This window comes from Pipra filicauda, unplaced genomic scaffold (assembly GCF_003945595.2).
Source record: "Pipra filicauda isolate LSUMZ 115617 unplaced genomic scaffold, ASM394559v2 scaffold5_size6683894_pilon, whole genome shotgun sequence".
NCBI lineage: Eukaryota > Metazoa > Chordata > Aves > Passeriformes > Pipridae > Pipra > Pipra filicauda.
Genome location: NW_024104754.1, coordinates 6242276 through 6269029, shown reverse-complemented (window position 1 = coordinate 6269029; position 26754 = coordinate 6242276). Strand labels below are relative to the sequence as shown.

Below are 26754 nucleotides of genomic sequence, written 5' to 3'. Positions count from 1 at the left end.
GGCCGGGGCGGGGAGCGGAGCCCCACGGCCCAGAGCCGGATTCGGCCGCGGCCCGCGGCGCCTCGCCCGGGGAGCGGGCGGTCCCTGCCGGGCGGGGCGCCCCTCTGCCACACCGCGAGTGTGCCCGTAAAAGAATCGGCATTCGCAGTCCTTGCGGGACAGAGCACCTCAGGAAAGGCGCCGTACTGCTTTGCTTCACAAGGGGGGACTTCATTAATGTGTATAAATATCTTAAGGGGCGGGGCCAAGAGGACGGAGCCAGGCTCTGCTCGGTGGTGCCAAGCGCAGGAGGCAATAGGCACAAACTGATGCACAGGAAGTTCCACCCGAGGAAGAACTTCTTTACTGTGCGGGTGACCGAGCACTGGAACAGATTGCCCAGAGGCGCTGTGGGGTCTCCCTCGCTGGAGATAATCAAGAACCGCGTGAATGCAATCCTGTGCCATGGACAACCCTGCTTGTGCAGGGAAGTGGGACCAGATCTCCCACTGCGATCCCTTCCAACCTGACCCATTCTGTGATTCTAATGAAGGTTACCAGCCCATACAGGTGTTTTACACGTGCTCCAAAGCAGCCCGCCAGCATAGCCTCCAGGGCGTGGATATATCCATGCATCCAATCTGCTACCGCTGTAAAGCAGCCCCCTACCTCGTATGCAGAGCTTGCACAGGACTAAGGAAAGATTTTTAAAATAAGTTAGATTTCCAGCTTATTCATCAAGTGTGGCCCTGCCCAAGCACACTGGCACACACTAATCCTGCCAAGGTACTGCACTCCAGAGAAGGACTCTCCTCCTGCTCATTCAATAACAAGATCATTTTACTGTGACATGCAGAGGAGTGGACTTTCCCTCCGTGTCCATCTGTGCCCTTAGAAAGCGAGGCTGGAAATTACTGTTGTGTCAGATTCCAAAGCAGGGAGGAGGAGATTTAATGAGACCTGGACCATCTCCCTAGTTTGCTGGGAGAATCACAGTCCTGCAACCTCTGGCCACAGCCCTGGTCTTTCTGTCACTGGGTCGTCTCCTCACCTGGGTGAGTCTCGTACAGTTCCATGTCATAAAGCATTCATTGCCATTCATTGCACAGTTGATTACTTTGCAGGGGACTTTTACAGCATTGCAATTATTTCATGCAAGGTTTGGAAATCCTTTGCAAAGAACTTGTCTGTGCAACATGATTATATTGTCTGCTGCAAAAATTTTCTAGGGATGGATAAGTATCACCAATAACCCAAAGACAGTCTGAGATATGGTCCTACAATAGGCCTTTGCATATTTGTCTTGTTTTTAAAAAATCAATGAAGTTTCCCTGGAAAAATTTAAGAGCTAATCTGTGCTCAATGTTATATCACATGGATCAGCAGTGTGGGAGTGGGAGAAGTATCTTTTACTGCAATATCTAAACATAGTTCCTAGCACAGTTGGAGGGACACTGACAAAAATGAGATGGTAAAATTATTTTTAGTCGTGTGATACATGTGCTCTGGTACTTGCTGCTAGCCACAATATTCTCCTGCCTTAAGGCTGTAACATAATTTTTTCCATCAAGAAAAAAATAAGAGTTCAGAGTCTAGCTCTGTCCCCAGGGCAGGATCTGCTAGGCTTAAACCACCCTAGACTCCTCTGGTGAACAGCATCCAGGAAAAAGAGAGCGCCTGCCTCCTCCCTGACCATCTTATCTCAGGACTTGAGTTACTACTGGGAGTTCCTCCCTAAGAGCCAACCTGCATCACCTTGGAAGCAAATGCAAACCGTTATTATTTGCCCCTTCCACAGTAATGTGGCAAAAAGAAGCTTTTTGTAGCATGTCTTTTATCAAATCTTTTTACAGCCTTTTCTAGACTAAATAACAGCCTATTTCAAATTTCTCTTACAACTTGCTCCCTTTGAAGAAGTCAGGCCCAAGCAAACCCACGTACAAACACCGATCCTCCCTTCAGATATTGCTCTGCTTTTTTACATTGCTGATTCTTGCAAGTGACAGCAGCTGCTCCTACCCACATAAGTCCTGCAGCAGGCTTCAATGAAGCAACACAAAAACGTCCATTGATAGAAATGGGAGACTCCTCCCTTGTGAAATGCTGCCGCCCCCATAATTAGTGTGCTCCCGGGCTATAAAGCAGCCATTTTTCCCTCTGCTGGAGTTGTAGTGAAGCAGTTATTTTAGTGAGCCTAGGCAATCAGTGCTGCCTGTGTTATTGCCTTATATAGGTGCTCTAGATGGAAAGTAAAGCATTTGTGTTTTGCAGCAGGACAGTCTGTTCCACAGGTGTCATACAGAGTGGGTGGTCTCCTGGTCTGACCTTCTAGAGGTTTTCCCAAGCCAGATAGTTCACTGTAAGGTTGTTAAGGTGGCTTTGGATGTCTGCATCACTGGGTGTAGGTCAAGTTTAGACTCTCCCTGTCTGTACAGACATTCAGTATTCACTATGAGTTCTTTTCTCACACAGAAATATGAGCAATAATGAGAGATGTCAGTGGAAAAAGATGGGTTACAGCTTTGTCTCTGCAGGTGTAGTGTAATTGTAGGTGAGTTTTTATATCTGTATACTTACCTTCATGGAGACTTGGCTAAGGATATGGAAATCAAAGAATGGAGGAAGATGTAAAGAGAAGCATTGCCAGCTAGGTATGGGTACTTTAAAATGTGACCGTATATGGATAAGTTCGGCTGGGAAAGTTAATTGCTAGACTTTTCATCAACTTCTCTTCCATAATTATGTATTAATTGTTTCATGGACCTTAAACTGTCAGGTAGACAGTGTTCATTTGTATTTCCTTGTTCCTTAGCTGCTGTCTTGTGGTCTGTTTACAACAGTGGTTATTTCTCATCCTTTGTTTATTATTAGTGGGTTTTTAATTTCTCTCGTCAGTAGCTGTGTATTAGTAACTCAGTCACCTTACTAGGGACTGAACTTGCCAGTCAGCAAGTTCTGGTAACAGAATGGGTGTAAAGAAGGGTGTGATAAGGAGAAAGCATGAATTTTGGGTTAAGGAAAGGTTTAACAAAGGAATGGACTGCATTGGATTGCAACTTTGAGTCCGGGAACCTCTGAAGTGGCAGGAAAACCCACATACCTTTTAGTACTGCTTTTATTAAACTATACCTATTTTCTGTAGAAGCAAACAAAAAAGACAAAAAAAAATCTGTATTTTACTTTTAAATATTCTCAAACCTTTTGTTTGGCCCTAAGGCTTCTACTGAGACCCTGCCCCAGACCAACATAAATGATCCTGAGATAAGGCAAAGCTTTCAGCTGAGGTTTTTCTTGATGTCTTAGAGCTAATGCTTTGTCTACCAACAATGAAGACCCAAAATAGAAATGGACTTGGAAATTAGCTTAGAAATGAACCTACCCCTCAATTCTTCCATCTTTCTTTACAAACAGACCCCTGCACGAGGCAAGGATTAATCTTTACAGTCTAAGTAAACAAATGGTCTTGTGGCTGTGTGTAAAGCTTCCATTATCAAAATACCTTGTGCTGTATGTAAGGAATTAGAGTTTTGTGGGTGCTAGTTTCTAGACATTCAAGCCAAATTAACTTGAGACTGGATTTGGTGTGGCTATTGGAAAGGGGCAAGCTGGCCCTTGCAAGATACCAGGGTCTCTGTGATGGTGTTTTGCTGAGGGTAGCACAGAATCAGCTGCCTTGAGTTTCTCTGGCTACGATTGCCAGATGAGTGTGCAATTCTGTTAGCTAAATCAGCAAACTCAGTGTTTAATTTTCCTTCTGTCACTATATTCATATTGTACCTCAGGTAGTTCAGGGCTTGTTAATTGTTTGTAAAATTTGAAAATGGAAAGGAATTTGTTTGCCCCTTGACATATAAACTGATATCTAGGGATTGTAGTTGTTTCTTTCAAAAGTGTTGGAGACCGGCCACAGCTAAAGCTGGGAGGTGATGGTTTGGCTAATAGCATTAAGTCCCTCTGGCCCCTGGCTGCCCTGCTTTCATGTATGTAGGGTTAAACCATTCTCCAGACTTAAATTCATGAAGGAATTAACCCCAGGGTAGCCTGGGACTGTGGTGAGTGCTTTTGTCCTTCTCTGTCCTTTCAGCTTGTTTTCAGCTTGTTTCCACAGGGGGCCTTCAATATAATGACTCCTGTTGTAAAAGGCCCAGGCAGTGACTTGATCTCTTCTGCTCCCTTTTTTGTAGCATGAGCTCCCTTATCACAAGCCTTAAGTTTGCAGCTGTGCTGGGAATGTTCTTGTGTAGGGTACCTCTTAAAGACTCTTTCGTGCTAAATATCTAGAATGTGTTTATATGCTTTGATCTGCCTAGGTTCTTAAAAGCTCTAATAGCCAGCAAAAATTCATGGGTAGGAGTTCAGTCTTGGAACTGCCCCCTCCTCTGCTGTCATTTAGGTTAGCTATGCAAGAGCTAGAATGTGTAGACTTATGCTATAGCTGTCTTTCATTTGAAGATGCCTGAAGACACCAGTTTTTACTGCTTAAGATTGCATCATAAAAGTGTTCTCCTTCCTTCTGAAGGAGAACTTCCTTCTGAAAAAAAAGTAATCCATCCTTTACAGTCTTACTGCCAGTGATCAGTGAAATTACCATACTTGTACTTCAAATCGTTCTGCGTTAGTTAAGAAGTTGTTTAATGAATTATTTCATTATGTTGCAGTGCTCAGCAATCTGGATCTGCAGCATGATTCCTGAAAGCAATCCCTGTGTCAGGAAAAAAAAACCAAACCTACAAAACATCATAGCAGCAACCAAGGATGTGTAGGGGTTAGCATTCTCTGGTGATCTGTCTGAACTTAATTTCTTCTCAGCTGACAAGGTAAGGTTGTCCCAAGAATGCCTGCTGTAGCAACCTGGGGCCTAACTTCTCTTGGTTTGGGGAAGAATGCAAATGAAGGGAAGTAACTAAGGGGAAATGGTCTTAGGAAAGCTCCAACTGCTGCTAGAGGTGGAATTCTTGTAAAATACTAGCACCACAGCTTCCCAGGAGTTAGGTGTTGGCTGCAGCACACTGCCTGCTTCTGAGTGGGATGTGAAACCAAAGGTGTGCCCTTGTGAATACTCCAGGGACTTGGCTAGCCTAACTCCTGAGCACAGAAAGGGTACAGAGATCAATCTGAATGATGGCTAGTCTTGTAAAACTTGAAACGGAATTTTAAAGATTCTGCAGTGTTATGTAAACAGTGTGCTAGGGAGTATGTGAGGAACTTGTGGGGGCCCACTTGCACACTGAACTGGTTATAGAACCTTTAACATAATGAGTCTCTCTTTTGGTGCCTAACCCCAGACGCCCAGAGAAAGCTGCTACTTCTCTGTGCTGTGGAAGGTCAACATGAGTTCATGTCTACAAATGGTGTGAGGTCCTGGCTAAACAAAAGAGCATAGTGTAGGCCTTGAGCTGGAAATGGGAGTAATTCAGTCTTGTGCAGAAATCTGGACTTAATGCCAAACGGCACCAGGAACTATTGGGCACCAGGACTGTTTTTTTGTTTTGGTTTGTGTTTTTTTATCATGAAGTGAATAAGAAGCTGAAAGATTTATTTTGATATCTGTAGCATTAGAAATAGTCTTTGTCAGAAATAATTCTTATTAATAAACTTGGTAAATACCGTAAATGCTTTGCTCTGTCTTAAGTCATCTAGTGTCACAGCTGGAGACTTGGTATGCAGTATTTCCATGATGATACTGTTGCTGTGAACTTGCCAGTCTACTCACAGCAGAAACACTACTGTGAAGGCCATTGCTTTTATGGGCCATTTCAAGATGAAAGGTACATCCTGAAATCAATTCAAGCATGGAGTTAGTCCATGGACTCAGTTACAACTGGAGTTCTGGATTTTCATTATCATAAATGAAGAATGTATTTAATTTTTTCCTCTAAGGTCTGAAAGAATATTTTTTTACAAAGATGCTATTTTTAAACATATGCTTAGTAAAGTGCTGGTTAGAAAATATCCACTGCTGGTTCGAGGGATTCAACTTCGGCAGTCATGGCACCCCATCTGGTGAATCACCTGTATTCGCCAGGCCTCAGGATGTACTGCTGTCTTGGAAGTGTGGCTGTTCATATAAAACACAGCTTCCTTTAAGTATGTTATGAAACTGGATGTCCCTGGAGTGAAAGTCCTATAGGAGAGATGAGCAGTTATCTGTGAACTTCAACATCCTGCCTCTGAAGTCATTCCTCAGAGATATGTAGCTGCTGTGCTTCTGGGCATGCACAGGCAAATCCAAACGTGGATAACAGGAGATCAAGTGGCACTTCTAGGTGACTGCAGCTTGCTAGATGTGATACAGATTCAACATAAGAGTGAATAGCCACTAGTATGTGTGGAAAAGTCAGTTAAGCAGGAATAAATCCACCTGGGTCCTAATTTAAAGTAGTGGTGCTGTGAGTCCTTTCTGCTCCAGTGAGAGCAGAACTGCACTTGCTAGGGCAGGAAGCAGAAGAGGAGTCCAGCCAAGTTCACCACACTTAAACTCTACATGCAGGTAAGAAATAAACTCAGTGATGTATCTGGATTGCCACAGCAGTTGTGTGCCCTCAGTCTTCCTAGATGTTGATGCAGTAACCGGATAAGGTTCTGGCTGAGACAGGGGAGCTGTTTCTGATCATGTTTTTCTTGCACAGTGGTAAGTGGGCAGGTTTTTTTTTTCTTTTCATTTACTAAGATGATAAACTGTTTCAAAACTGTCTCTGACTTATACCTAGCACAGCAAAGATTTGCTACAGAAAAATACTTTCTGCTTTTGCATCAATGCCAATGCAGTTTTTGCAGGTGCTCAAGTGCAGTTGGATAGGCACAAGAGTATTGCTGCTACTGTGTGATATCCAACACCTTAGTTAAAAAAAACCAAAACCAAAACCAACAAACCACAATCAAACCCAACAACACTTCAGTATCTTCATTTGTGGCATCGAATTTTCTGGACACTTCTTAATCTAGAAAGCATGCAGAAATGTGTCCTAATTTTAGGCTTTTTTCTACACCTATATTAATTCTCAGTTTCTTTGCTCCTTCTCAGATACTTCCCATCAGTCTCCCAAGTCAAATTCCCTTCAGTCCATCTTGTTCCCATCCTCCTTATGTGTGACTTCTTTCACTCTACAGCTTGTGAGGACACAAGAGTGCACGAGCTTTCAGCACTTGGACACAGAACTAGTCTTAGCTAAGTGAAGCCCTGAACTGCATGTCAGTGAAAAAATAGCTGCATTATCCTATGCAGATGGAATGTATCTGGAAACTTGCTGTGGTGGTCTATGTAGCTCCTACTGGACAGGGAAACTGAGTTGTACATAAAGCTTACAATACTCAAGAACTTAATTTTTCATGAACATTGGAGGAACATATTCCAGCATCAAAGCTATTCCTGGGCCAAATCTCAAATCTTTAGTCTTTTGTTTGAGTATTGAAATACTTCACATCTTGGCAACCTCTCCCCTCTGAGTAAAATCCCTCCAGAGAATGAGTCTAGAAAGGAAAAGCTCAGATCTATTCTGCGCTGAAGTATTCAGAAAAAAAAATCTATTATGAGACAAATATGCCTTTGTTTTTGGCTCAAACACATGGTGGTGTCTCTACAATGGGATGTGTCAGGTTGCCTCTGCAGTAGTCTAGTCACCAACTTTGCCTGTAATGAAGTAAGAGCAGTGACTGGGGCATGAGAGATGTGGTTTGGTTTTCGTCTCAATACTAAATGTCCTTTTATAGCCACAGTGGCTTTATAAGACTGGTGAAGTGCTTTTATATATAAATATGAAATAGTACACATACTATTAAAATAAAAGTTAATACAATTAATGCACTGTGAGTCTTGTATGGTGATTTCATGAAGCTACAAATCCTCAGGGACAAATCTTTAGCTATCCTGTTTTTACACAGCTCTAGTTGTGCTTCTGATGGGTGTTGTAAATGGTATCACTCCTGTCAGTCTCTCTCCTGGAGGTGCTTCCTCAGGAAATTTCCTCAGCCAGGAAATTGTAGCCTGTAACACTGAAAGCAGACTGAAGGAAGACTGTGAATGTGAGTCTAGCAGTTTCTTCTGAATACCTGTATGCTTTCTTCGGATCAAAATTAACTTCTTCCTGATGGTTAATGCTAAGCAAATTGAATTCACTTACAGGAGCAACTTCTATGTGCAGGCCTGTGCTTACATTTCTCAAAGATCTTTGATGGGCTCAGAAGTGTTACACTTTTTTTTGTTCTTCTGTGATTGTGATTGTGCTTGCTTTGTTCTGTCTTGATCATGCATGTGGAGCCAGCTTGTCTTTTGAATCCCACATGGTCCTTCATAGTTTAATACTGTGGACACTGGAACTTGAGAGACCAGAGTAGGGGCAGCGATACGTGAATTCCTTATTGTAGCTACGAACGCAGAGCAGCCATCACGGGCCAGATGGGCAGTCCAGGCAGTCAAGAAACTTGGCAGCAACTGCAACCATGAGTTGGCACTGAGGGAAGGGTAGATATGAAGCAAATATATGTGATATTTCCTTCAAACTTCAAGTCCCCAGGCCTTTTTAGCTCAAGAGGTTTTCTGATCAGGAGGTTTCTTCTCTCTGGTTAATAACTCTCAGTGGATTTGTCTTCCTAGAACCCATCCAGCTTCTTCTTGAAGCCTGTAGACTTTCACGTCCCAGGACCCTATGCCACAGATGAACTGTGCAATGCAGGAAGGGCTGTCGTTGATCTTAAACTCTGGAGCTAAAATATCTTTTTAGACAAATGGTGTCCATGGTCTGAGAAGTCTGGTTATTTACATCTGTTCCAACTGTTCTCAACCAGTATGCTGTTATGACAGCTACTTTTACATGCAGATTGACTGCTTTTGCACCTCAGAAAAACTTGAGCACAGGAGTAGTCTGAAAATAGCAGTGTTTGTGTAGAGAAACATAGCCTGCATGCCAGCAACTGTAGTGCCTGCTACCAACAATAAAGCAAGCTGCAGGAAGCTAGAAGACTTGTTAGTGAAAACTTGGATAGTATCTGTGAATTCCCCATGTTTCTCTCCTCTAGCACCATTGTTCTTAATGTCTGCTTGAGATTCTCTGAGCATTTGCAAACAAAAGCAAGAACAGCCCCTCAGTGGTCCTCGAAAACTAGGAATTGCCATCATTTCTGTCTCAGGTGGAGACATTTTGAGAGGTTTAGCCACCCCCAAACGCTAGGATGCAGCAGAGTCTAGAATCCAGACATCCTACCTATAGCCTTGATCTCTGAATAGTTATTTTTGTTCATTCTTGCCTTTGACCACAGGAATGCCAGCATGTAATCTGCACACCATTGCATAGCCATAGTTCTCAATTGCACTAATTGGTATTTTGTTGCAGTATGTAGGCATGTGTTAATTTCTGTCTGGGCAACTGGTCTGTTCTTTCTTTTATTCCTGCTGAAGACAAATGAAATATTTTGGTTCCCTGTTGTAAGCAAACAAGTAGATACTGCACCTGAATTGCTGTGTTCTTTTGCAAACCTGGGTTAGCACACTAACCTGAGGATGCTAACACACATATTGCTTACACTCTGCAGTTCCTATAAATGCACAATATTAGGAATTTGTGAGCAAGAGGAAACATGCTTTTTCACACCTCTGTCCTGAGAGCTGAGTTGTTCATGTTCCATTTCCCTCTGGCTAAAGCATGGTGTTCTTATGTACACCAAACCTCTGCAGCAGCTGGACAGCCCACTTCATGCAGTAAAGGACAGGCGAGAGGGTAGAGATAGTGTCCCACGTACAAAAGAAAGGATGAGAAGGTCAAAGAATAGTTCTATTTTCCTCTCCAGTGTTGTCAGGGAAAGGCTGGAGAGGATCACTAACTGGCTATAACTGATGGGTCATGTGAGCTTGAAATAATGGCTAAATGAGGTCTCTGACATTAGCAAGCAGAGATGTGAGTTTTAAGCAGTCTACCTCACTGCTTTAAAAGTTGCTTGGTTCTATTCAAGGACTCCATTATCAGAATGTTTACTTGGCAAAACAAAATCAAAGCCTACCATTTAAAGCCCAGATGAAATGATTTAAAGTGAACATATACTAGATAAGATTGCAGAAAGTCGTAGTAGTTCTGTGATCTCTGCACTGCTTTTTCTTTCCAAAAGTCTCCAGAACCTTGGTGAAGAACAGTAGTATATTTGCCTGGAAGAGGTATGTTAAGATGTGAGATCCCTTATGTGTATTTTGTTATATTTTATTATGGCTCTTATTCATAACTGCACAGGGTGCCTGCTGGCACAGGATTTGGTGATGAATAGTAGGCATATACATAATCACTTGAATGATAATTAAATCTGCGATAGACGTTTTCAAGCACAAGATGTTGTCCTGTTTCTAATCCACACTGGTATGCTTATTTAATTCTTTTTGCCTGCAGAGTAGCCTGGCAATTGAGGGATTTGGCTCAATCTCCTATTGCAACAGATCAGTGCAGCTCTGAAGTTAGTAGAAGCAGGGTGATTGACATCAGCTAAATATCTAGTTCATGAAGTCACAGGTTCACTAAAACATGCTATATATAAAGGTGGTGTGATTTAAGGATCTAGAATAATTAACTTTTGAGGAATCATCTGGAGTAAGACTAGAAAGCTTTGCTAGATTGGTGGTAGCATTGGTGGAGCAGCTTGTTTGCATGAAGAATTTGATGTCAAATACAATGTTCACCTTGTTGTGAATTCCTCTGCACACCTCTGTCCTTTTCTTCCTCAGTCAGTAATTTACTGGATATAACTATTAATGGGATTTATTATTCTGTTCCACAGTACATGATAATTTAAATAACTGTTAAAGGTCCAACTGCATATTATTATCTCTGGTAAGTATAAAGCTGGAATCTAAATCAAAGTTTGTAAAACTAGAGAAAACTTAGATGAAAGAATCAGACCTTTCCCAACACCTCCTCCAGGGTTAGCAATATACAGTTAGACCTTTAACAGTTATTTAACTTATCATGTACCATGGAACAGCTGGCTAACTGTGAATATTTTTTAAAAGTATCCCCCCTCTCCCCTTAAAATGTGAAAGAAATAGTATTTCCCTTGGGACTGTGAAACTTGAATTTGTCTGTAGTACTGAAGAAAGATTTGTTTGAACCAGAATTTTGGAATGCATTCACTATTTACTGAGTATGTGAGCAATAACTGAGTGCAAGTCAGCCGGCCTCTGCAAAGAGAGTTTTTGGCATTTACTGCACTGCAATCAAGGGTACCTCTGTATTCCCTAGGTTTCAGTAAATACTGTCTGCCCTGAAGTTATGCATTTCGTACAACACCCAAGAGCCACCTAAGACACTGAAGGAGGAGATCTCAAGGAGATGGATATAGCCTGGGACAAATATCAGTGAGCTGATTTAACATGTTCTGGTGTCACTGAATCATAAGATAGTGTGGACATAAGCAAGTTGCATACATCAGCCCACAGCAAAAGTTTACGCCAGCTGGCCCTGCTGGCCCTTCCCTAGGTGATGTGAAGATATTCTCTACCTAGGAATAGTGACACAACCTTTTTTTGCATCTTCAAGTTATGAAAAGGCCCTGGAAATAGCACTGATTAAACAGATTATTTCCTTCGTGTCCAATGAAACTTTGCATTGCCTTACTGAACTTTTCCTGACTCTCGAGTTGCTTGAAGAGACTGTAACTGTATTCTTAAAGGATAAACTGTACCCAGTTTCTTAAACTGTGATCCTCTGCCAAGCAGAACTCACTTGTAGCGTTACATGGCAAGACCCGATGGAGTTGCAGAGACTGAACCACTTCTGGAAGTCAGAATTGCCTCCCTTTTCAAAAAGTACTGATGTCCTGAGTAACTGAGGCTCTTGTAAATTATCCAGCTGCCTTTTTTCACCTGGATGGAATTGCTTTCTTTCACAGAGGGCTGCAGGTCAAGGTGGTCACTGCTACATTCATAGCAGTGGCCCCAGAAGCTCTTCTCTTCATAAAGAAAATGATCTGCAATATAAACATTTGCAAAGACATGCTGGTGTCTGTGTCAGAGCAGGGTACTGACATACTGGGGTTTCCATTTATCTCTCCCATTTCTGATGGTTTGCTGAGATGAAAGTTGAGAGCTGTGTGCAGACACAGACATTGTGGTTGCTTTTGTACACCATAGTCCTAATGCAGTATCTGCAAAGAGTAACACAGAGGAGACTATTCTAACCTGTGGAGAGATCTCATGTTTTGTCTTTTTTGTAGTTATGGCATTTATTACATTTACCATGGGAGACTTATTTTTTCTGGGGTTTGGGCTGCATTTGCTGATGCTGTGTGCAAGTGAATTATCGTGTAACTGTGGGGTAGACTACACTTTCAACTGCTATCAGCTGTTGCATGTGGTGCACCTGACCCAATGTGGGATAGGTACAAGCATATATATAAGTGTGTAAGAATGGTTCTTTACAGAACATCCTTTGCCTGAAAGCTATTGGACTCACCAGACCTGAGCAGTTTCTGGTGTGGGTCTGTTCCTGTCCTTCTCCACCCCCTGTTGGTTACCACTTGCCTAAGTTTGTCCCAATCTTTGCTTTTTTGAGAGCAGGTGAATTTTGCTTCAGTTTCAATACTTTGTCACATGCCTTATCCTGGAGACAGGAAAAGTTTCATTCTCATGTGGTGTTGTTACCCCTTGCCTGCTAATCCCTTGTACTTTGTACAGATTTTAACATAGGCATGTTAGGAGGAAATAGCAATTAAAACTTTCAGCCTCTTCCTGGTGTGTGATTAACTGCTGCATTAATCCTGAGGACTATAAATATTGAAATCAAATGGTTCTTACTAGATGTTTGTCACTTATCTGAATTACTGGCTAACATTGTAAATCAGTTTGGGTCAGTTGGTTCAGTTTTTTCTCTTTGAAAGCCTGTCTAAAAATTCAAAGGGAGGAAATGGCGTTAAACTCAAGTTGTTCTCTATCTGGAACCCAGAAGAATTGTTGTTTAAGGCTGAAGCAGAGTGCTTTAATACTAAAGGACAGCTAGTAGGTTACAGAAAACTGTATTTCTCTGTTTTGGAACTTTTCATCTGTTTTCTTCTTGTTTGGTGAGGGAACAAACCTTAACTTGTTCTCTTCTGATTATCATTTTCTTGCACCTAAATCTTAGACTCTTAAAAACCAAACTGCTTCATGTAATATGCAAAGCTGGTTATACAAATGTCTTATATCAGCAATAGGTGAGGCTTCAGATCAAAACAGTACTGCACTCCAAAACCAGATTTACAATCTTATGTATTTGGGGGAACTCATTCAAGCATATGAAGAACTTGTCAACATGATTCATCAGGAACTTGGCATGCAGCTAAACACCTTTGTAGATCTAATTTATTTAAAGAGCTCTGTTTTCAACTACATGGTCTCCACCTCCAGTGGAACAAATGAGTGTTTGAGGCTGTAAGGAGGGAGGGCAGGGTAAAGTTTGGGAGACTTAGTGGAGCGCAGCTCCATTTACACGATTTCAGGTCAAAGAAATGGGCTTTCAGTGCTGAGCAAGAAAGGAAAGAGAAAGAGAAGGGTGTATTCTGGGGAAATGGATGGGGGGGATATCAAACCTCCACCTTCACAGCCTTCCATCACAAACCACTTAACTGATATTGTTTTTAACTGTATCCATATTAAATGACAGGAGCTAATGTGCACTCACCATTTCCAAACAGGTTAGATACCCTCCTGTCCTGTTTAGTATATTCAACCCTGTTCTCCCAGACTTTCTGTGTTACCTCAGACCACGTGCCTTCATTCTGCTGGATTTCCTTGTCATAATGTTTGGTTGACTGTTGTATTTGACTTTATGTATTGCTGGTACTACTGTAAGTACACTGTTCAGGGCTTGATATTTGTCTGCTGGCAAATCCCCATGAAAGGCCATGAAGTCTAGGCCTTGATGCCTTTGGGAACCACATCATACACTTTCTTCACTTAAATGGACTATGTGTTTAGCACTGCAGTGGAAATACCTGTGTGCAAGTACCTGGCAGATCACTTCCATAACAGCAGGTGACCTGGTGACAGAGCAGGATTTGGCACTTGGTGTTCCCTCTGACTCTGCTTTGCTGCAAACAAACTCTCTTTTGGAGCCAGCCTGAGCTAGTTTCTTTTTTAAGCACCTCTAACCATTCTTAAATCTTTCAACCATGACTCCCCTCGTGAGGCCAGCATCTTTTACAGTGTTTTACAGGGATGGAATATATCTGATTTTCTCATAGATTCCACTCTTTTATTTGCTGTTGCTCCTGGCTGCCTCTTAAGGATAAACAGTCCTGTGCACTTGACTTTCCAACCTGACAAACTAATGCTTTTAAAAAGAGATTGGTTATATTTTTGTCCTACAGCTAAACCAATCTGTTGGAAAAAACAGATATTTTGCCATTCCACAATGGATGCTAGATGTTTCCACGTGACATTTTGGCTAGGAAAAAGCTCTTCACCATAATGAGTGAGAATTTTCAGGACTAGCTAGAGAATCAGTAGTGACGTGTCTGAAGTCAGGATTACTGTAGCAGAAATAAGGGGGAAATTTGGGCTTGCTTGCATGGGCAGTGCTCTAGTAAGTCTGGAGTCTAAAGACTCTGACTCACTAATTCGTGTGGAGCAGTTGAAGAAGTTAGCATCTCTGGTCTGGCAGACAGTATGTCTGTGCCTCAGCTGCTGTGCTGTTCACAGTCAAGAGTGTTAGAGTGAAACCATCTGATTTCAGTGTCATAAACTGGGCTATGAATTGCAACACCAAGCTGCCACCATGAGTACTGCTGCTGAAGTTGACCTCTGGGGTACAATAGGCAGCTCTTAAATTGCCAAAGGAAAAGTGGATAATGCCCTGTTGAGTTCCCCACTTGCCTCAGTACTGTGATTTCAGGTATTTCGAAAGAGCAGACCAGGAATGGCCTCTTACTTTTCTCACTGTGGACAGTATTGCAGTGCAATGGTAGGCACTAATTATATGCATGTGACAACTGGTGCTAACTGTGCACATGTGATCAGAAGTCTCTTCTGGTCCTGTAGAACAAATTCATGACTCTGCATTGCATCTGAGCTCTGAACTATGTCCATCGCTTTCTGCGTAGCTGAGAAAAGAGTTTGAAGTTGTCCTGACTAATTGGTCGGTTGCAGCAAGACCTTGATTATTCAGGAGACAATATAGCTCAGGAAAGGAGGAATTTTCAGTCAAGGTGGCAATCAATCCCACAGTGCCCACATCTACAAGCACCTTTCAGCTCCCTAATTCTGGCTGTCTGAACATGTGAGCAGCAAACCTTCTGATCCTCTGGGCTTGAGTTCTGTGTGTAGACAATCAGATACCAGCCAGCCAACAGAAGAGGGAGTAGCGAAGGGGCAGGGACTTGCACTCTGAAAATAAAACACTGTTTTTCTGCTTATTAGCATAGTAAGATTTCTACTGCTTATTCCTCTTAACTCCACCAGTCTCACCTATAAAACCAGGAAGTATTATTCGAAGAAAAGTGAAGGCCATGGCAGTACTCCATAGCAAAGACAGCACTGGAATAACAAGGCTAATCACCTATTTGTTAAAGTCTTACTGTTTATTTTATTACAGGTCAGTGAACAAAAAACAGTCATGAGATGTTAATCTCTCTGTCTAGCTGTTTAATCTGAACCACCCCCTTACCATTGTTCTCTCATGTGCTCAGCAGCAATATCCCCTCCTCCCCTCTTGTAGTGACCTCATTTCAAAGGACAATTTCTCTCTGTTTTGGCTTTCCAGGGGTCAGACTGGTGCTGTTTGAATTGGGAGGAAATTTGCTCAGGTCCTGTCACTGGCCTACTGTTCTATGGAATTTGTTTGCAAGAACAGAAGCCTCTGCTCAGAAGCTGATGGATGCTCTGAGCTCCAGGAAAAAGCAAGTGCTGAATATGACAGGGTAGACCTATCTCAGCAGTGAACACAGACAATAGAGGAGAGGTAGGAACTATTAGATAGGATTGGATAGTGTGTTCCAGCAGTCTCCCTTCCTGCAGAGTGAACTAACCAGGCCAAAACAGCTGATGCTGCAGAAATTCTTAAAGAGTTCCTGTGTAATATAGAAGGTGATGTTGCTGTTTACCTCAGGTCCCCTCTGGCCCTCTCACCTGACTCCTTAAGGCCTAGAATTGGGGCTCACATGGCTTGAAAGGAAAGTGTGGGGATGCGTGGTACGGCTAAGAAGCCCCATCTATATCAGCACAAAGAGTCACTGGTTAATCTGTAATTTCTAAATGTAGCCCTGTAGTCAGGGCTTTCCCCAGGGACAAACCAGAATTGAAAGGACAGGTGATTTTAACAGGAAATTTGTGATATATTAAAAAAACAAAACACTGTGAACCCGGTAAGCTGAAAGCAAGCTTTGAGTCCATGAGGACGTCTAAAAGACCCTTTAATCCCTGATTAAATTTAACCATTCCCAGGCTTTCTTGTGTAGTGCTGTCTTTTGGCATCTCCATAAATAGGCTCAGTGACTCAGAGCCAGCAGAAAGGAGAAAAGGAGAAAAATGTTTTTGCTTCACAAATGTTTATTGGTTTTTCCTTTAGCAGATACTTTGTGTTAGAGTACAGGACCATCTCCAAGAGATGGGTTAATGCAGCTGTACAATATGTGACCCCACTTTGGATAACTGTTTATCCCCTGGCTACAAGTATCTGGGAATCTTCATTTTTATATGTAAAGAGCCCTAATGAAGTCTCTCTACCCTGCAATTAATGTTAAACACACCTCTCAGCAGGAAATACTTCAATCCCACTGAGCCCTGAAATTTCTATGGAATTAGGTAGAAGGAGTCTAATACAAACACTCCATATTGTGTGCTCAAGCTTCGTGACAGAGGAAGAGAGGGATGTGGAAGGAGAACCACATCCAGCTTATATTCCAAGGTAGAGTCAGTACAAGGATGAAAGTTGACAGCTCATCTAGGAAATGGGGAGTGTTCTTTGGCAACACAGCATGGACATAACAGAGGCAAATCATCAGAGACCTACAAATGGGGATTGGAAGACAGACTTCAGTGCCACACTGGCACTGCAGGGAGAGGCTTTTTGATCCCTTTGCTAAAATAAGAAAGCAGGATGGTTAGAGGGGAGAGCTGAAGAAATTGTGATCATCCTGAGAGGCAAAACCCACATGTCACGTGCAGGGACGCTCATTCCTGCCCAACACTGGATCATGTGTGGGAGTTGCAAAGCACTGTGGAAAAGGGGAAGTATGTATTCTCTGCCCCTGAAGTGCTGCATCCTCTCTTTGCCTCTGTAAAAGTAGCATGGTGCATTGAGAATCAGTAGGGAAGCACTGGGAAAATGTAAGCTCCCAACACACTGGCAGGGGAGCAGGAGAGAATTGGCTAAGGGAAGAGGAGTGAATGTCTTGGATGTAAGATATGATGGGTGGGAAGGAAGGAAGGAATGACTGCTAAGATTTAAAAACAAACAAACAAAAAAAACAATCAACCAAAACAGAAGTTGCAAATGTATTACCAAAGCTAAGATAGAAGACATCAGTTAGCTCACCTACAACTAAGTGAGGTACGTGAAGTTTAGGTTTTTTGTTATGTCTTTGCTTCCTTTGCATTCCTCACTTTTGAATCTGTTCCAGGCTTCCTTGGAGAGATTCCTTGTTTTGCTTCTGTAGCTCCCTGCAGGATGCAAATGTTAATAAGCGCAAGCACAGCAGGCGGGGCTGAATCCATTGGGAGAGATGGGGACTGCATGGCAGATCAGCTTCCCTCCTGCTGTGTGATATGTGATGCATGTTGAACTCAGGGCTGTGGGGGAGCACCCTTACTCTAGTTCATCAAATCCAGCCCTGCTGCTGGAATGTTTTCTTAGCTCTGCTGCTCAGTGGAGCTGCGGCAAACAACAGGCTTTAGCAAATCAAGGTCAAATAGAAAGGCAGAACCTAAGTCATGAACATGCTGGGCTAATCTGACATTACTGGGTTCTTTATGGAGTTAGGTTTTTGTTAATTTTTATAACAATAGGTTTGGTTTTTTTAAACCTAAATGTGAATATGTTTTTCAGGGATATTAACCAGGAGGGTGCTTTCCATGTATATATTGAATATTACTGGAGTTGACTTTCCAGCTCACGAGTGACACCTCCTGTTAATAGCTTGCAGTCCAATTTAGAATTGACATTATTTTATAAACTAGTGCTGCTATGAAACATCTCATGCTAAAGAGAACTGAAAAGGGCAGACTCTTTTGTGGGCTTTGTGGGCTCCAAGTGGCCTGAAGTGCCACTCTGTGACATCCAGTGATAGTGTTGCAAACACTATTTTACTGGCTTGTGTGAATTCTTCAGACCTACTTTGTCAATGTGTTGCTTTCCTCTGGTCAGTGGGTCTAGTTGCTTGTGGTCCTTTTTAGCTCTCCTTGCTGAACAAGGTCCTTGCTTTTGATGTGCTGTTGCTGTCTGGTACTTGATGCCTTGGGAGAGAGAAAGAGCCTCGTATCATCTTGGGCTTACAGAATGCCACCAGGCTTGTTTACAGACCTACTGCATGGGCTCACTTGCAGTCATCTCATGATTGGAGGTAAGGGGTTCCAGCTTCAAATTCTCTAATGCTCCTGCAGTTATTCTCATTTGTGCTGCACTTGGAGAAGAAACAGGCAAGTTGTAGGTGGCTCTTGCTGGCCAGTAGCATAACTGACCTTTGCAAAAGTTCTAGTATTAGTCCAAGCTTAAGAACAAACAAGTGATGGACAGACATGAAGGCTGATTCTACTAGAAACATGTAATCATATTTTTTACCTCAACCTGAGCAAAATGCACCTTTTGCAATTGTCATGAACCTCAGGAGCCTGAGCTAGATGCCATTTCTAGGCTACAATGAGAAAACACCTGTACCTCCCCCCATGCCCCAACAACAGAAGACGCACAGACCGAGGCTTTCACTGTCCTTTCCATGTGCAGCTGTTGGAGCTCAGCAGGCTGTAACTTGGTGGCTCTGCTGGGCCTGGTGCTGCTCTGTGTTCCCCTGCCCTGGCCTTGTAGGAGTTGGGGTGAAATGTACTCACTTTGCTTCCAGGCATACTCTGCAGCTTCAGGGGCAGTCAGCATGGCAAATGGATGCAGGGAGAACCTGAAAGGTTGAATCCAGTGGTCCTGAAAAGACAACAATTCATAAATAAGTGTACCTGCAGAAACTATGTGCTAAGACAATGGACATACTCTTCTGGTCAGCAGAAACTAAGGTAACTGCTTCAGCAGTCCTGATGGATGAGCACCATTTATAACCTCCATCCTAAATGTCACTAGGATGTGGCTTAGGCTCCCTAAGTACCTATATATCTTGGTAAGGCTAGTGCTTGATTTCCAAGGAGATTCAAGCCAAAGCTTCAAAAGTGATGAGGGGTAACAGGAATCTCCACCATTTTACTTCAGTGGGAAATACCCACAGAAACTGAATTTTCAGATGGCTGTATTCCATCTCTTTGAGTCCAGGACTCTTAAGGAAGCATAAGTTGAGCTCCAAGAGTTACTGTTAGTTTAAAACAGTAGGTTTAACCTCTTAAATGAATCAAGGCTTTGCAAAATAAAGTATCCTTAGCTTCCCAGCTCAGCAAAGCATTTTTGTTCCTTTCTCATAGGTTGGGAATGATCTTAAGCCCATGAATAAAATGAAGCAGTGGTGTTGGCTGAAACAGGAACTGGAAATCCTGATAACAATGGCTTATCTTCCTCTTTAGAAAATTTTTTAACTTTGCTACCTTGTGACCATTAAGGAAGTGTCTCTGAGTCCATGAGGAACAGGATCTAGGCAAGTGCACAGTAACATGAGATGTCTTTCTTTGTCTCTGCTTGCATAACATCAGAATATAAATCAAAGCTAAAAATACCACTAATAACCTCCCCTCCTCCCAAAGAAAAAAACCACCAAAACTCAAAAAAAACTCAAACACCCCACCATGGGAAACAGCATGAGTAGCTGGAAACCTTTCAAGAAAATATCACTCCTCTGCAATGTATGGTGAGCACTCAAAATAGAGATTTCTAAAAATATCCTGGGTTGGAAGTTCCTAGAGAAAAGTATTCCTGTCCATAAGAAGCAAGACAGTGAAAATATACAGTGTAATATTCACAGCAAAAGGAGGGACAGCTGATCCACCCTCTTGTCCCAGGAGCAGAGAATAAGATCCCTCCTTCTAAATAACATATTGTGAAATGCCCTTACGTGGCATCTAGTGACATATCTAGTGCTTGACATGGAAGAATTAAACTAAGAGAGGTTACAGTCAAGGCTGTTCTCTGCTTGTAACTGTGAGCTGGTGTAGCTCTGCCCTTTCTGGACAGCGGGTGGCAGTCTGTCATTGATACTACAGCTAAGCATGACTGAGGTAAAAAAAAAATAAAGTGCACTGTGAATTACACGTGAATCATCTGTTATAGTCTGACTGCAAGTCCACATCAACTTTTAATGGTTGCTTGGGAAACATCAATAAAGTCTGTGTTACTGAAAAGAAAATCTATATATTCCAGTACAAATGCTTTTTCATTATGGACCTGGGTCATATGGAATACTTTCCTGTGACTTGAGTCATAAATTAAAGATTGTAATACCTTTCCTGGTTTTTAAAGGGCAATTATATGACTAAAGATACATTGCTAGAGAAAGTTGCTCTGAACACATGCCAGGCTGTGTCTCAGAATTGCATAGCCTCTTCCCCTACTCCACACTAGTGGTAATAAGAGCACACTGGCGGGAATGCTCCTCTGTAAAGCATTATCACAAAGGTGCAGGTGTTACATCTTAGTGTGGATGTGAGTAACTGGGCTGCCCTTTTCTTGCCTCTCCCTGGCACACTGTAAGATAGAGAAGGAGGTGGTGAATAATTCAGCTTTTTGCTGTGTCCTAAGAGAGGGCTGGAGCTTGTTTGCTGTTACTAATGGGGCAAAAGGGGCAAATGACTTCAGTTTAAAATGTAGCTTTTTTTTTGAAAGGCACAGATATTATAGGATCACTTCCTTTACAGATGCTGAAAAAACCCCCAATCACTCACATTTGCAGACCTCTGCCAGTGTGTTGCTGAGGGCCTCATGCTGTAAATCTCAAAGATCTCTTCTACAGGAATGCTGTTCTGTGAGCAGTAAAAGGTAAAAAAACAGGTAAAAGAGAGATTCAGCTTTCAGCAGTAGTATTCTTTCAAGTAAATGAATTAAATCCAGCTCATATCCCCTTCCTTTGATCTCTGAAACAGCTTTCACATGAACTTCTGGTATTGTTTCATACTGCTGGTACAAATCTATTGAGATCTTGTCCTGAAACTTGCTTGCCATTTTGCGCTTGGGTGAAACAAGTTAAGTAACATATCCACATCTACTGAAACCGACTACTTTGTTTTCTAAGACTGCACAAAACTTAATGGCTACTTGTTACAAATGGAATGGAATTGCAATATTTGCACTGTCTGTATACTGTGCTTTTGATGAACAAAGGCATCTGGGGTACAGGGAGTTTTCTATTCTATTCTATTCTATTCTATATGCCATAGAATAAAAGATACTGCCATCTTTCTTGTGCTCTTACCATTAATATTCCAGCGTATGAAGATAATATCATAGCTTCTCTCTCAGTTCGGTTGGGATATGTGTATTTGTTGCGAGCTGCAAAGCTCCTGTATGGTGTTTTGAACAAGAAGATTATTATTCTGGTGTTATAAATGCAAAAAGTAGTCCTGGGGCCGATTCACTGCTGCTTTTACCTCATTTTCAGACTGGTGTAACCCACCGCAACAGCAGGACCTCAGCTTTTCAATACTCACATTTTCTCTCTTGTCAGTGCAATCGGAGCATCCAAGTCACTAAGCCACAGTAAAGCAACACTGAGGGCTAAGTTGTAATGGACCTGGAAAGACAGAAGAATCTTATTTGTTTTGTTTGACTGGAATTGCTTGACTGAGGGAAGACAGAAAGACCAGGGTAATGCAGGGAAACCTGAGCTGTGCCCAATATTGCCTCAACTAACTGGGTACCTCACTTGTTGTAAGACACTTGATGAGGTTTCAGAGGTTTAAAATGCATCCAGGAAGACTTTCTGTTTTGTTATGCACCAACAGACTTGGCTTGTGAAGAATAATCTTTGGTTAGTTGACTTAACTTTATCAAATGTCTTCTCTGAATAGCTTTTTCTTGGTAAAAAAATCAACAAAATCTTGAATTATCTTGGATACATTATACCCAGGTGCTATTCACAGCCAGTTTAGGTACTCATTTCAGTAATGGGCTGCTATTTATCATTGTAGGGATAGGTTATTTAGCTGTACCAAATAGCCATCCTTCAGAATTCTCAGGAGCCCCGCAGTTAAAGAGGATAGGAAGTAGGAATTCTGGTGATTACCATGTCATCTAGAAAGGTGGGTGGCCTTTGTCCTCTTGGATCAAATTCTTCTTCTCGTAGTCTGATGCCAATGTAATCTCCCCTTAAAGCAAGGAAATAACTCTAAATTACAGCTGGTTCTAAGCAAACCAGTGCATAGGAAATGTAATAGAGGACTTTAAAGATACTGCAAGACCAAGGCTAAATTCACTGTGATTCGGGGCTAGGAATCTGCTGCAGGATTTCTCACAGATAGTTCCCAAGTAGGAAAGCTGTTAGTTTTTTGCATCTCTGCTAATCTTAGCTTCCTTCAAACCACACTGCTTTCTTCCTCAAAGGCTCCAAAATAGGAAGAAGAAATATGAAACCATTATTTAAAGTCTGGGGACTCACAGAAGAATTTCACTGTACAGAGAATGAAAGAGATCCTTCACTGGTGCTTGTTCTTCTCGTTCAAAGGAGGCCTGATTCTGCAGTCTTTCCTCAGATGAAATACTACAGATCCATGCCAGCATTCCTAGAGAAGATGGGCACAGGAGTTGTGTGGAGTAGAGAGGACACTGCTTACATCCCCGAGGAGTTGTCTGCTGGGCAATCCTGCATTGAAGAGCATGAGACACTGCGGCATGAACTAGGAGACCCCTTACAGACAGCAGCTGCCCTGGATGCATTGCAGGGGGGGAATTCTGCACCTCTCTGGTTGCTCCACTGAGCAAGTTCTGGGCTGTGATGATTCTATTGTCCCATGTGCAGTCAGGGCTTACACTGCAGACTGCATGCAAGAAATTGTCAAAAGAAGTCTGTTTACACTTTCCAGCAAGAGAAGACTGAGGTTTGAGAGTTGTCATCCACCTAGTCATACAACTCTTTGCAATGAAAACAAGCCAATCTCTAGTGCAGTGAAAGCAGTTGTGGGCAGTTATTACTTACAGAAGATTTTCAATCTTTTTCTTCAGGTGTTTTCTTTCCATATTCTAGTTGTCATTGTAGCATAAGCTCAATGGGATCTAGGAGAGAACCAAGTGTCTCTGCCAGTGAACAAATCTCAAAAACAGATAAAGAGAACGTGACACTTGGGAGACCCCCTACAAAAATCTAGCCAAAATAATTTCCAAGGTAGGATTAAAATAGAAACTGACAAAAATTTAGTCAAGAAAGAAGACAACATGAACAGTACTGAGAGTGATGGTAAAGAGTTTGGTAATGGGAAATGGGCAGAATGAACCCATTTAGAATAAGCATCAGTCTTGTGCATCAGCTTGCAGGCTGCCTGCATCCCCAACGTAGTGATGTATATCTCTCATATAATGCAAGCTATTGACCTGCTGCCGCTTACAGGTTTCTTAGCACAAGGCTTGCTCTCCCCACTGTGTGTCTGTTAACCAGATCTATGCGGTAGAAACAGGGAAGAGGACAGGCTGCAAGATGAACTAACAGCAAAGAGATAAGCCAGCACCTGGCCCACCAATATATTGTAACATGCACGTGGAGCACGTGCTCCACTCCTTTGCTCCATAATATACAAACTCTCTGTTGCTGAATATTGTCCCCCTATTCTACCTCTCATACATGTACACAAGAAATCATGCACTACCTGTGTCAGCTTTTGCAATAGGCCTCAGGATCTGGGTTTGGAGCCTCTCTGACTTCAGGTATTTATGAGGACGATTTCCCTCTTGATGTTGTTGTTCCTTTCTTGCCTCTGTCTTCCTTTGTGTGCCAGGGAAATTAGGCTATGGCTTCATGCAGGACTGCTGCTTAGAAACAATGTTGCGTAGAAACAATGCTGCTGACCTGAGAGTAACTGAAAGAAAAAAACCCCAAACAACACACCGAAACCATCACAAAGAAGAGGTTAAACCTGCACCTTCAGCTTGGGTTATCAGTTTCAAGCTAGATGATCCTTTGATGAGCATTGAGTTACACTGCTGAGTGGCTAGTTGGAAACATAAAAGACTCGCTAACAAGGGAGGCAGAAACTATTCACCAGGTTTCCTAACAGATCTAATTCCTTGTAAAAGAACATACCAGCTTCTACTGTTTCAGCATTTCACCAAATGGAATGGTGAAAGACTAGACCTGATACCTGCCAAGAGCCCATCTACAGTTCCATTTCCAGCGTTTATGGCATATAGCAAGGATGCTGCTACTTGTTCTTTCATCTATGTTATGTTTTTGCTTACAGTATTGAGAGAAATTCTAACAGTCAGAAAATCCCAACATGATGTTCTAAGCCCCACTGTTGTCCTTCCAATGGAGGCAGGACACATTTTGCACGGGATTGCTGATGGTAGCCAATGTATCACGATGACTAGCAAGTCAGTGAGAAGCTATTGGATTTTGTAGATTAGGAAAGTTTGCAGGCTGTAGCTCTGAATGGAATGAGCCATCCCTCTTCTTGGAAATGTAATTTTTCTGTTATTAACTGACTTCCTAGTAAAAAATAGGAATGATTTTATGAGAATGATCATAATGTTGCCCCTCTTTGTGACGGCCCAAGAAAACATAAAAGGAAATGTATTATCATGAGACATAGATGTTTTCCAGGAAGATGTCTACTTGGTATTTGTAGAATTTGTGTTATGCTTTCTATTCGTTATTTCATTTTCCATTCTCATTTATTCTATGGCAGAAGGACCACCAAGCTTAGCACTTCCCACCTTTCATTCCAAGCTAGGTTTGATTTCTGAGGGCATTCACCTGGCAGGCATCGTGGCAATCGTGTCTCCAGTAGAGCTGCTGCTTCTTGCTCTGAGAAACAGAGATCTACTTCTTGCCAGGTGTAACTTTCCACCAGTTACACTTACACAGGACTTATCTGCTGGTGTGGCCAGATGAGAGGGAAAAGTGACCTTCACAAAGTAAACATAGTCATGCCAGGGCTGACCTCAAGTCCTACTAACCCAGCCCCTCTCCTGTTATGTAGCGAGGGTTGATACCCTGATGAAGAAAGGGACTTTCCTGAAATGAGTCTGGTCCCTAGCCCTCAGATGAACTGACTCCTGCCATTTCCCCAAATGCAAGAAATGCTTCTGCATCACTGCAAGGCAGGGGAAGCCACTGTGTTTGTCCTCTTCCCAGGTAAAGATAAAATAGCAGCCACTAGTGGATGCCTGGGGAAGAGATGGAGGAAATGTGCTGGCAGGCATCAAACTTTCTCAGTGTATTTCTCTGTTCTCCAGTTCAGGACCTTCTTCAGCAAAAAGTGTTGCATTGGTTGTCAATAGCCCTTGCTTGTTTTTAACTTTCACAAACTTGTCCAATCGCTTTTTGAGTAAGTAAAATTGAAATTTTGAGTAATTGACATCTGCAATATTTCCTGGCAAAGATTTCCACTATTTAAATAGAGAGTCTCTGGTTTTAAAATACCAACTGTTAATTTAATTTGCTGACCAGTTTAGGCCTTGACATGCTCAATGATCTCAGCTCCAGCGGGACATTAAAAAAGTTTGGAGAGAAGGATGTACTACTGATAGTGGACACAAAGAATGCAGAATTTATGAGCCACAAGGACATTTGGCAGAACTCCCAAGATAAGGAAGAACCTAACAAAGCCAATTCATCAACTGTGCTGAAATCAGCCCCAACTAGGTAAAAGATAATTCTGGCAGGGGCACATTGTGACCATTGACTCATGAAACCCACCAAGTCAAAAGAAGAGTATATGGACTAATTAGCATAAGAAGTGAGGGAATCATTCAACTAATAAAAGATAGAATACTGATGAATAAGAGAACTATGGAACTTGTAGCCAATGAACATTAATGCCTTTGTTTACTAAAACGTATAAATAGTGAAAAGTTTTGATAGTCATAGTGCTGGCTTTGTGGATTTGACCCCCAGCATTCCTTTCTGCGCAGAAATGTAAATAAATCAAATACCTTGACTCTATGTGGGGACCAGCCAATAGCACACGGGTTAAAGGAACCCGTTTGGGGACAATAGGTAGACACGTTTTCATCGGCCTTATTCTCTTGGCACCTCTGCTATAAATTGCATCTCCACTCTAAATCATTGTTTTTCAAATTATTTGGCTGCTTTTTCCTTATGTGTCATTTCCTTAAAATATTTAACGTCATCACACCAGCATATATAATGTCAGCTTCTTGAGGGCATATTCAAGGGTGTCTGGAAAACAGTGCATTAACTTGTGCTGAAGTGAAAATTACATAAGAAAAAAAATCATTTTAATAGACAGTAAAACGTGACTGTCAGGTGAAAGCTGCAACCCAAGCTCTGTACACGAACCAACCCTCATTTTTGGGTGAAATTCGCCCTTCAGAACAACCCCCGGGCTTTTCTGAGGCATTCCAGGAGCGGTGTAGCTCCGTGGGGCCGGGGCAGGTGGCGGTAGCAGCGCCTCAAAGTTCGGGGCTTCCAGCCCGAAGGGCAGCGGGGCCGCTGCGGCCGGGAAGGCGCGTTTCGGGGTCCGCCTTCGCCGTGAGGGCGGACAGAGCAGCCCCGGCGGGCCAAGGACGCCCCTCC

General features: G+C 42.4%; 3 protein-coding genes across 6 annotated transcripts in view; 1 reads left to right on the top strand and 2 right to left on the bottom strand.

The window, feature by feature from the left end:
- Positions 1 to 19: 19 nt before the first annotated feature.
- LOC113993416 (shugoshin 2-like) overlaps positions 20 to 26754 on the top strand; it is a 37443-nt gene continuing 10708 nt past the window's right edge. Inside the window, exons 1-2 of the mRNA XM_039388010.1 lie at positions 20 to 1034; positions 4638 to 4796. The gene's annotated coding sequence lies outside the window, so the exon portion shown is untranslated. The remainder of the gene's footprint in view (positions 1035 to 4637; positions 4797 to 26754) is intronic.
- LOC120324592 (gamma-crystallin B-like) lies at positions 5922 to 15437 on the bottom strand. Its single transcript, XM_039387979.1, is given in 5 exon segments — positions 5922 to 6025; positions 6028 to 6103; positions 11679 to 11752; positions 11755 to 11922; positions 15395 to 15437. Coding segments are annotated over 5 exon segments (465 nt in total).
- On the bottom strand, positions 16457 to 26722 carry CUNH2orf80 (chromosome unknown C2orf80 homolog). 4 transcript variants are annotated; one of them, XM_027731530.2, is made up of 10 exons: positions 26522 to 26722; positions 23864 to 24023; positions 23200 to 23276; positions 22291 to 22372; positions 21716 to 21798; positions 21481 to 21568; positions 20954 to 21031; positions 18971 to 19058; positions 18261 to 18379; positions 16457 to 17587 (listed from the first exon to the last, which is right to left on the bottom strand). In XM_027731530.2, exons 3-10 carry the CDS (start codon positions 23238 to 23240, stop codon positions 17501 to 17503), a joined length of 666 nt encoding a protein of 221 aa, XP_027587331.2. In that variant the 5' UTR covers positions 23241 to 23276; positions 23864 to 24023; positions 26522 to 26722; the 3' UTR covers positions 16457 to 17500. The 4 variants fall into 4 exon arrangements, with proteins under 4 accessions (XP_027587331.2, XP_027587330.2, XP_027587329.2 ...); XM_027731529.2 differs by lacking the exons at positions 23864 to 24023; positions 26522 to 26722 and adding an exon at positions 22663 to 22786 and having other exon boundaries at positions 16457 to 16933; positions 17463 to 17587; positions 23200 to 23247; XM_027731528.2 differs by lacking the exons at positions 23864 to 24023; positions 26522 to 26722 and adding an exon at positions 22663 to 22786 and having other exon boundaries at positions 23200 to 23247.